This window comes from Limulus polyphemus, unplaced genomic scaffold, assembly GCF_000517525.1.
Source record: "Limulus polyphemus unplaced genomic scaffold, Limulus_polyphemus-2.1.2 Scaffold1935, whole genome shotgun sequence".
Classification (NCBI taxonomy): domain Eukaryota; kingdom Metazoa; phylum Arthropoda; class Merostomata; order Xiphosura; family Limulidae; genus Limulus; species Limulus polyphemus.
In genome coordinates, this window is record NW_013667545.1 from 1 (window position 1) to 11,990 (window position 11,990).

Below are 11,990 nucleotides of genomic sequence, written 5' to 3' on the forward strand. Positions count from 1 at the left end.
TTCTATAACTAAAACAATTATATATATATATATATATATGTGTGTGTGTGTGTAATTTGGGAAAATTAAATCAATTATTTATGTTGATTTTAAGCTGATACACACAAAAATAGAAATTTACCGTTGTATCCCTTAAACGTACAGGTTAAGCAGCTTTATTGAGAATAGATAATTTATATGTATATGAACATGTCTAGGTGACGAAAATATCCGCCATTGATGCTGATTTGGGAGAAAATGGTCTTGTGTTCTATCAACTCGGTGAAGGTCACAAGAATCGATTTTATATCGATAGCAAAGGTGAGTCAGTTTGGAACAAGGTTGGATACGATTGTAATCTATAACTTACTTAGGCATTTTGTAATCTATAACTTACTTAGACATTTTGTAATCTATAACTTACTTAGGCATTTTGTAATCTATAACTTACTTAGGCATTTTGTAATCTATAACTTACTTAGGCATTTTGTAATCTATAACTTACTTAGGCATTTTGTAATCTATAACTTACTTAGGCATATATTTTCCCGTCAAACTTTCATAATATTTATCCATATAAGTTATGTCACTTCTACTGACCATTAATGTTCACTACTAAGAAGTTAATAAATTATCGTTTATTCATGTTGCATTTTCTATAATAGTAAATTAGATAGTTCAAAAGTGTATTATTCCTCATACTTACATATCTAGTAATCGACAGGGTTTAATCTAATATCAAATGATACGAACATGAAGCAACGAATGAGCAATTCTAATCACATTATTAGCTTTCTTTGCATGTTTTTACCGATGATTCCGTTTTCTAATTTTCTGGTATCACCTCTCCTATTTACTTGTTGTTTTCAGAAGCATTCATATTAAAGATATTGTTCCCCAATTGTTCCTTTAAGTTTAAAAAAGTACAAGACAAATCACAAGTCACAATTAAAATGGTAATACCCCAAAGTTATTCAGTGAACCTAAGAAAATCATGGCCGATGAAAGGCTTGTTACAACTTTTGAGTCATCATCGACTGAAGCTGGTAAAGTCAGTTTCAATTAGCATTTCTTATATATTTTTTTGTCACAGAAAGACACAAAAATGCTAATATTTCCGAAAATGTATTAATAAAACTTGAAGAAATGGTACTGCCTTTGAAAAATTTACGAGGTCAAAGCTATGACTATGGAGCCAACATAAAAAAACGGAGAAAAAATTATAGACTTAAATTCAAGTTCTTGTTGTTTGTGTGTATGTCAAACGATACATATTTTCTCTATCATGAACAATACAACAAACTTTTGCACCGTTTATCTGTTTATTACATGATATTATACCATAATTATCATAAGAAAACAGGTTACCCAGACTATTGAGAGTATCATGTATAGTCCTAAGACATATATAGAAAGATACATAAGCTGTTGTAACGAAACCAAATCCGTAGATACCTAGAAAAGATACATAAGTTGTTGTAACGAAACCCAGTCAGTATATACGTACAGAAAGATACATAAGTTGTTGTAACGAAACCCAGTCAGTATATATGTACAAAAAGATACGTAAGTTGTTGTAACGAAATCCAGTCAGTATATACGTACAGAAAGATACGTAGGTTGTTGTAACAAAACCCAGTCAGTATATACGTACAGAAAGATACATAAGTTGTTGTAACGAAACCCAGTCAGTATATATGTACAAAAAGATACGTAATTTGTTGTAACGAAACCCAGTCAGTATATACGTACAGAAAGATACATAAGTTGTTGTAACAAAAGCCAGTCAGTATATACGTACAGAAAGATACATTTGTTGTAACAAAACCCAGTCAGTATATACGTACAGAAAGATACATAAGTTGTTGTAACAAAACTCGTGAATAGTAATTAGTTCAAGTTGACAATCAACTTTGTGTGAGAAAAGTACAACTGTTAATCAGAAACGAACAAGGAAATAACATTTAAATGAAACAATGTTGACCGCGATGCAGCACATTTATAATCAGGATATTATTGAAAAACCATTCGTGTTGTGATACTATAAACAATGATTATATTATCATTTATAAGAGTACGATTTTCTGCCAGCAGGTTATGATATTTAAGATTTTCTTTCATTCTTCACGCCCTCTAATGCTACATTTTCAGTTTTCAAGGTTTTTCATAACCATTTTGTTTTCTTGTTAAGGTAAATATCTTAGTTTCTAAGTAAGTGTTAGTTATTAACAATTACAATTTGGAATTACACTTATAATTAAAAATCTCTTTTATTAATATTACACATATCTTTGCACGGAGATGAACTTCAAACTATTAAGCAGTAAATAATTGTACATCCGTTTGGTAATTATCTGCTTTTTATTATCGAGTTTTTGCGGATAACGGATCTTTTTAAAATGAAGCTGGTAAAATATATGAAATTTAATAGGACTTCAATCTCAATATAATGGAGCCCGGCATGGCCAGGTGGATAAGGCGCTCGACTCACAATCTGAGGGTCGCGGGTTCGAATCCGCATCCCACCAAACATGCTCGCCTTTTCAGCCTTGGGGGCGTTATAATGTGACAGTCAATCCCACTATTCGTTGGTAAAAGAGTAGCCCAAGAGTTGGCGGTGGGTGGTGATAACTAGCTGCCTTCCCTCTAGTCTTACACTGCTAAATTAGGGACGGCTAGCGCAGATAGCCCTCGTGTAGCTTTGCGCGAAATTCCAAAACAAACAAACAATTTCAATATAATGATATGCATCTACGCAAACTAAAATATATTTACTTATGGCGTGCAGGCTTATTTATAGCATTTTGATAATGTTATAAAACACAAGGACTTATCGAAGATATTAAATTCAACATTGAAACATCAAGCGATGTCGTGGGCATACCAACATAAAACTAAGTAACAGTATACAAGTAAGTAAAAAGTATACACAACTTTTCTTTGTTCGAGTTATGGCTTCATGCATCATTGTACAAAAAACTATAAAATGTGAAGCAGGGCGTTGCCTGTAGCTTTCATGCACGATGTTTACAACATTTTTGTCAGGATAAAGATTAACAGTATGGATATTAATTCCGCATTTAGAAAATTCATAAAACTTGCCTGTTACTCAGATGAAGACACGTCACCAGTCGAAAGGTCTAAGGCTTTAAATCAGTTTTTCATGTGATTTGTCAAAGGTTATGATCAGTGTTGTTATTTACAAACATGAACATGAAATGGTAATAACCTTAAACTTAAAAAGTGGATATCTAAATTCACAAATGCCTAAACTAAAGAAATATAACATGAAACTTGGAACTTGCAGCTGTAACTAGGTACGATTAAACATTTAATAAGACGATCACCGCTGTTTTTTTTTTTTCAACAACATTGTGGCAAAGCAGTTATTTTGATAATTAATATTAACTTCCGACCCGAGCAAGCTACATACTTACCAAACTAAAAATCAATCTTGAACTGAGTATAGTTAATTAAATATAGTTTTCTTAAGGTTTCACCTAGAAAGATAAAAATGCGTTTCCTCACAAACAGATACCTCGCTGGTTACGATATATTCGGACGTTAACTTCGAGAAGTTAATTTCAGTGCAAAAAAAAGTATATTTAATAGATCTCTGTATATTTACAGGGTACGTAGACAATAATATATCCAAACTCAGTATGTTTATAAACTAAAAACTAGTGATATCGCGATTTTAATGAAATATGAGCAATACCATAAATTTGTGGCCATATGAACTAATAATAACTCATTTGAAAATAGTTATTATATGTCGATAACCATGAATACAACTTGGAAATTTATCTAGATATTTTAAGCTAATCCTTGCAACAAATCCTTACAGATGGCACTGTGTGGACTCTCTCTAAACTCGACTACGAACAACAGAGATTTTATAACATGACTGTCATTGCTTACGATCATGGAACGCCAACTCAAAGCGCTACGGTCAAGTTGTGGGTTACGGTCACAGATACTAACGACGTTGTTCCAGAATTTCAGAAATCTGTTTACACACTAGAGGTTGCCGAAAGTACCAAAGCTGGTGAGGTGGTGTTCAAACTGGACGCTGGCTCAGGAAATTTCCAATACAAGTTATTGAGTAAGTAATGATTGAATATTCTGTAGTTTTAATAGATATTTCCTATACGCTTGCGTATCATCTTACTATAGAAAACAAAAACATTTCAAAACTGCACATTATTGTTAAATAATAACAAATGCGTTATTTGTTTCTGTAATATATCTTGTGCTGTAATGCAAATAAATTTAAGCATTTAAAAATATCATAATAAATATAGTTATTTAGGGAAATTATATTTCGCTAATATTTAGTTTATATGCTAGCTTAATATTTTATAATCATATAAGTTTAGAATTTGACTGCCTCAATTGATTATAAATCTATTTATGTCATACAGTTTTTGATATCTATTTCTGAAAGCTAATTATTGTGCACGTATTGATTGTACCCACAACTCATTTTTAATAACTTTAGAATAATTAAATCTGAAAAAAATAAAAGCTCTTGAAGTGTCAGTTATGTACATTGTTACTTACGATAAAATTTCGAATAATGATAACAAAACATTGTTTTTATCTAGATGACCAAGACGTAGACACTTTCAGCATTGATGAGGAAACTGGAGAGGTTTTTGTATCTAAACCACTTGACAGCATTCACCGAAGTCATTACCGACTACTTGTCTCAGCAAAGGATAACAGTGACCCTCCAAAAGTTGATAAAACTGAGGTGAGACGAAGACCATAGTTAGCTATAGACCTTAGTGTAGTTTTATGGGAACTCATCACGTCAATCATACATGTAATAGAAATGCGTATCTCATCATAGTAGTCGATACGATACGTATCTTGGTATTGATGCTGCGATATCATACGTTTCTAGATATAGAAGTGTTACCAACAGTTTGTTACAAAGTTTGACAATCTTGTCTGTAATTTATTATCTATATTACTAACATTGCCTTATTTAAGTACTTCACACTTTACAGTGCTTTTTAAATTCTCAGGTTTGTCCAACTAAATGGTAGTTGGCAAGAAAAGTAAAAAGTATAGTTAATATTTTTCTATTTATTTTGTTATTGTTAATTTGTAACGTAACTTTGCATGTAATGTTTTTGATGAAATAAATTAAAACAACATTTAGTACTTTATACTCATCTTCGTTTATTGAATCATTAATTTTTATCATAAACACTTTAGAAATTCTGATTTTTTTTCTGTACTGAAGACTTATAATGTTTACTGAAAGCTTGCCCAATTTCTTGTGGATACATAAATCGTATCGTATTGGACGATGTATCGATACAATCGTATCACGACTTCAGATACGATACTCGTATCGCCACACCTTTAAAAATATAATGTGTATTTTAAATCGGAAGGGTATGTCAAAATGGCAATTTAGTATAACGTCACCAGTGTTCCAGTTGCTTTATGCAGTTTAATCTTCTACCATTACTTATATTGCATAGGGAGTTTTAGATTATAAGAACATAAAAAAGAAGTAAAATGCTCCTGGCCTAGTTAAGTTTTTGTTTGTTTCGTTAGAAGGGCAATGTTCTTTGTTGTTGTTTTTACAAAAACTGCACCATGTATCCTTTTTAATAATTTACCATCAGTACTGACCCATTTTTCAGACTATAATATTTCGATATATAAGACAAATTAAACTGAAAGCTTCTTGTTGGAATGTACAATAAATATAAGAACCAATTTTAGTGATACATCTGTTATTTTGTGGCTTCTATTTTACAAGCATTATTATATAGCTATCAATACCCCAGTACAGTTAAACATTTCGGAAAGCTAGATAGTTTAAAGCAAAACGAACTGAAAATTAATTTTTGGAAGATATAAAAACAACAAACAAGCTGAAAATTTCGTCATCTGTTATCAACGTTTCAGGCCTAAGCATCTTGTTAGGGTTACAGGTTTACTTATGCCTAAACGCCAAAAATGTAAAAAACAACGTCCAATTTGTCACCTGTTTCAAAATGTGTTTTATTTATCTTTAATTACGTTTGCCTTCAGTATCAATACACTGATGATAATATTTTTTGTTTTCGGTTTCAGCTAAATATTATTGTTGGTGCAGGAACTGGCGTTCGCTTATTTCCATCTCGACTTTATGAAGTCACCGTTCAAGAGAACAAAGTGGCGCCTCTACCGGTGCTTGATCTCAACACTACAGATGAAATTGCGCAAAAGCCAGTGCAATATAGTATTGTTGAACAGGATATTAATGGTAAAAAGCTAAAAACATAATAATTCTAGGGTAAACGATGTTATCATTACCCCTTGAAGTTAGTTTTTTTACAAATATATGGTTGCCCTTTAGAAAGCTTAAGTACAGAGTGAAATAGGAATTACCAGCCAATAATAGATGAACATTAGTTGACTGTAATATGTAGATACTATTGTTTTGTATATTATATATTCAATATCTTTATGGACTCAATCACTATATTATGTATGAAGTGAAGAAGTAAAGACAAAATCATTACACATGATATTAAATTTTATTACACACATTCGTAAACTAATTACTTTAAAAGACACACGGATTTATTTAAAGTGATGTTTTAGACGTATAGGTTTTATTTGAAAAGGCTGCTTTCCTACTTGTAGAATTGTATACGCGTTTAGTGGGGGTTGTGTCAATCTAGGCATATATTTCCCCATTCTTACGCATTATATATAGAGAGAATTTAGTTACACAGATACTATAAATGTTCATTATATTCGCAAACAGATCTCTATGACAATCTCCAACTGCAGCTTAACATTTTACATCTCAAACTAATGCGATCAAGTAGTTATTTGCTACAGTAAATCATCATGAACCGTATCAGCTAGCTACATGCTATATTTATTATCATTACAATGTATAAAATTAGCTACCATATCAAATAATCCTTTGGTCATAGTTGAACATAAAAAAGCCAGCAAACAAGATAAAAAAATGTGGAATTTAAAAACTTACAAATAGGGATCGTAAAAAAGTAAGTAGACAATACTGGAGATACTGCAGAAATTATTTACTCAAATTACAAGTCTCTATTTTGACTCCACCAAATGTAGTTCTAGGTAACAGCATGGGGCCAAAATATGGATTTGTAATTTGAGTAAATAATCTCTACAGTATCTCCAGTCTTGTTTTCTTACCTTTTTTTTTTACGATTCCTATTTGCCGGTTTTTAAAATCCCAATTATTTATTTATCTTGTACCTATATATATTCATGCAGGCTTTATACTTTTTTTAAAAATGTAAAGGCGTATATATAGATAGCCGTATGAAGTTTTCAAGTTGTATAGATGCAAGCATATATATATTCAATGAATATTATTCAGAACAGATCTTACTAACGGTGTATACAAATTGATATTGAAGGAAAGCATAATGAATATCGTTCCCTTCAGTTTTTGAAACATCCTGTACCGTATCCAAACTTTTCTGAACGAAACTGATGCTTCTGAATGTGAATCAGGTGAAATTTGATTCCACAAAATTATTAAAATTTGTTAATTTAAAAAGGGAGGAATAGGGATCCTCAAAAAATTAAACAAACACGATAGGTAGCTTAAAGTGAAAATGCAATTGCGAAAAAGTAAACAAACAAGCTTAAGGTTTGAAACATAGTGTTGACATTATATTTCCTTAAGCTACAAATCCTTATTTGAATCCATGTCTAAAAGCTGTAATATTTAGGAGAGTTTTTTCACAACTGCATTTTCACTTTAAACTTCCTATCTTGTTTCTGTAATTTCTTGAAGATCCCTATTCCCACTTTTTAAATTAACAAATTTTAATAATCTTGTTTCTCTAGTTTTTTATGTCTATCATAGTCATGAATATGTATAATAGCAATACTGTCCTATTTGAAACTGTTTAGTTTAATGAAATACATAACTGGTGTACGATACTCTTTCGGGAAACAATGAGAACCTTTGAATTGGTTTCATGCAGATTGGATGGCTATTGCTCTTGATATCATTGCCATATGTTATGTATATGCTTGTAAAAAAATATATAGCTACTATATTTATACCCTGTAGCTATATGGGGAGTCAGTAAACATTGGATAGGAGGGACTATTGAACTGTACTGGAATGATGCATGGACTGTATTTTGTAACCATATGAGTTTTATACATGCAGTGCATGTTGCCTAATATTTATATCTATATATATGTACGTGCAGACATTATTGTTTTTTTTTAAGTTGTGAAGCAGTTTAAATATACATATATATAGTCATATGATTTTTTTTTCAATTTGTATAGATGCATGCATATATATTCAACTCAAATATAAAACAATATCTCATAATATAATAGCATATGTTTATAAATAAGCATTTATAATATTTCTTATAGTTGTTATATTCCCCCTCCTCCTCTCCGCTGACCATAGTAAGGCCGGTCACGGTTTTGATGGAGCTGGGAAGATTTCCTCTCTGCACAGTCTACGAGGTCGAAAACATGTTAATTAACAGTTATGAATTGATTATATTAATATACCTCCCACCCCTCCATTTGTGATGGAGTTTGAGTCGTGACACTTCTTGGACTCTATTTTTTTTTTTTTTCCACTGTGAAGACCCTAAATTCTGGTGGGCCGTCACTGCTGCATACTTTATCTGAAACTGAATGTTTTCTAAATAAAATATATAGCTAGAAAAATTCTACTTCACTTTCGCTTAGAATCACCATCTCCTGCTAGCACGATTCTTGTCACTCCTTAAAGTCAGCTTCAAGGATGGCTAATCTATCTGCAGTATCTATAAAATTCACAATCACGCAGTGTTGGCTGTAATTCGACTCTTACCATCAGCCATCGCCGTAATTGCCGATCCAATGCTCGAAACTGAGCTTGATGCTATCTTTTAAAATACGGCTTAAAGATTTCTGTTGTGGGAGACAGTCTAGACGTCTGTATAACTTTTAGACGTTTGTGTAAGGTGGCCGAAATCGATCATGCAGTGATGAAAAAAAACAAAAAAAACACGTGATCCTGTCAGCAGCGTCGTGTCCGAAAGGGCAGGAATCCTGTATATAAACAAATGATACTCGACATAAATACAGTTACAATAATAAGTTAATAGTCGCTATGGTACATGCCTACCATATAAACATTAAATTACAACCATGTTTTGCACTCAGCTATACACGTATGCATGTAGTAGATTATGAGGCTCCATATAAACCACATATTAAAACGATTGGGTGTCAACGGCTATACAGCCACTGTTATTTGCTAGGTAGTCAAAAATAGTTAAAACTACCCTACACAATGCGCAATGACGCGTTTAATAATCCTACTCAAGTTTTATTACAATTCACACAGCCATTTTTGCTATAGGCTAGCAGAACAATATTAAATAATAATAATAAAGACGAAAAAAATGGGCGATCTCTATCATTAACCACTACCGTGTTTCATGATAACAAATATCCTTGACGGCTTAAAAAAATCTACGGAATTACACAGTTATTTTTCTCTGTTTGTGCTTAATATTATAAATATGCTATAGCGGAAAAAATTACCTATAGCGAATTGTACACAAAATTTGTTTTTATAGCATATATAATCCTGTATAAAGAATAAAAGTCTGAAGAAAACTTTTATAAAACACTGTTGTATCTAGAATTCGACAATGTTGAATAATGACAGGACACTAATATTCTATTTGTTTTTAACATATTGTTCCATAATTATAATTGAAATAATCTTTAAATCATAGAAAGCTAGGATATCTATAGTTTAATATCTTTGTAAAAACTGGGCATATTTGGACCTTCTCAGCGTGGTTAATAATATTATGTTGACACTCGTTTTTACTTTACCCATTAAATATAAATTATCTTGTAGTTTGAATCAATTTATCACTTGCCAGTCCAGCACCTTTTAATACTGAACCTAGGATGGTCAACAGGTAAGTCATTCTGGAAACCAGTGATTTAGGGTTATTTCCATAGTTCTCGATGAATGAAGCACAGCACAACTTCTAAAATGAAAATAAAACTAAATATTAATGAAAATATGAAATGATGAAATCAGTATAGATAATACTATGGTAGAATCGTACTAGGTATTGTACCATCCTTCGTACATTTACTTTTCTTTGCAGAAATTGCATTTTTAATTTGAGAATCGCTAGGGAAATCATCTTGTAATGTATTGTGCATCTGCTTCAACTTCAACACTGCATCTTTGGGCTTTACCGGGGCCGTTAGTTTCATAAAATATTGAAACTAATGATTTCGTATATATAATTCCAATCTCATTGAAGTCAACAATATTATTGTGCGTTTTTTTTTTTGTTGTTGTTGTTGTTGTATGTTTTTTGTTGTTTTTTAATATTTTCTTTATGTTTTGCTGTCGATTCAGTAATCAACTGACGAATCTCCGATTCAGCCGGTATACCAAATCGATTGGGATATCTTCGAATAAGCTCTTCCCTCATCCGACCTGGACTCACGGTTTAGCTTAATCGCTACACTTAAACCATCAAATTCACAACCACATCTATAACATTTCAAACATGTTTCATTGCTACATCGTTTTATTTTACACATACAAGTTAATTTATCCATGTTGGCTCTCATTGTCTCGGGTCAGGTCACGGATCTGGTACAGCGACCTAGACCTCGAAAATAGTGCCAAACGTCTTCTTTATGTCTAATCAAAACAACCCAAACATTTCCGGAATGACTCTTTTGTTTTTGGATCCACGTCAAGATGCCGGGGTGGCTCGTGTGGCAAGTGTTTATAATGGACAAAACTTTCTGAGTAATCAAATGATATGATACTTATTTTAAATTTGCGTTTTTAGGTAGCAAAGTTTTTCACATACACATCTTTTGAAGTAAAATAATATTACTCCTCTAATGAAAATTAATTTTATTAACGAGCTGAATTTCATGAGGTGCAATAAAATTCTATTTTTTCGTCAAACCTTGGTAGTTGCTGATTGAATTATCGAATGTTCTAGGTCTTTTTACCATTGAAGCTCAAACTGGACTTTTGGTTCTAACTGCGACTTTGGACAGAGAGCAGAGATCTAAGTTCTTCCTGAAAATTCGAGCTGAAGATTTTGCTCTAAAACGATATGGAAGATCAGGTAGTGATGGATGAATAAAAATACGCTTAATTTGTAGTTAATTAGTTGCCTTCTTGTTGAAAGTATCGCTAAGTTATGTTTAACAAAATGTAAAATAATATAAAAGCATACATTTGCTCTAAAGCAGTTATTTAATTAACCAAGTATTGTGTGTCTTTTTACTTTTCACAAATCTAGTTTTCAGAGCGCATTTGAGTAAAACGTTTTAACGTTCGAAATTACATTTTTACAACAATATTTCTGTGATGATCTGAAGGTAATCTGTACTTCTGTCGTAATCATATATAATTAACAAGAATACTTAAACTATAGTTAAAGCATGAAAGTTGTGATAAAGTAATACTCGAAAATGTTTATTTTCTCCTACATTTTACCACAAAAATTGGAACAATATATTTTACAGAATAATACGAGGTAAAGAAGAAATATGAAAATTAGCAGGTCATTAAATAATGACCAAAACAATTGTCCACACCTCTAAATTGTGCAAATGTTCAAAAAATAATAAGAAGCATTTTAAACTAAATATTCAATTTCTCTATGTAAATCCTGTCTGAAATCTCAGTTGTGATTAACCAACATTAAATATTTTATCCTGTGGCAACAAATGAAATATTCTTAAAAGAATTAAGAGGTTTAAATTAACCTATTTTCATTCCAGCTTCCTTTAATTTCTTTAGAAAAAAGAACGATAAAATAAAGTATTTTTTAAACTTTAACTGTTGATATCTTGGTTTATTATGCGACAAAAAGGCAAACCTGACATCAGCAGTTAAGACCATGTGAGAAACCTGCTATAAAAATAACTGAAAAATACTAGTACGTTCTCAGTTTTTTCGCAACTATATATTGTGTGTGTGT

At 31.6% G+C, this 11,990-nt stretch overlaps 1 protein-coding gene across 1 annotated transcript in view; it reads left to right on the forward strand.

The window, feature by feature from the left end:
• Nucleotides 1–197: 197 nt before the first annotated feature.
• LOC106465411 (cadherin-89D-like) overlaps nucleotides 198–11,990 on the forward strand; it is a gene marked incomplete at its 5' end in the record, with an annotated part of 26,949 nt that continues 15,156 nt past the window's right edge. The window contains 5 exons of the mRNA XM_013925637.2: nucleotides 198–300; nucleotides 3,827–4,084; nucleotides 4,587–4,735; nucleotides 6,079–6,250; nucleotides 11,001–11,129. Coding sequence (XP_013781091.1) covers nucleotides 198–300; nucleotides 3,827–4,084; nucleotides 4,587–4,735; nucleotides 6,079–6,250; nucleotides 11,001–11,129 — 811 coding nt within the window. The remainder of the gene's footprint in view (nucleotides 301–3,826; nucleotides 4,085–4,586; nucleotides 4,736–6,078; nucleotides 6,251–11,000; nucleotides 11,130–11,990) is intronic.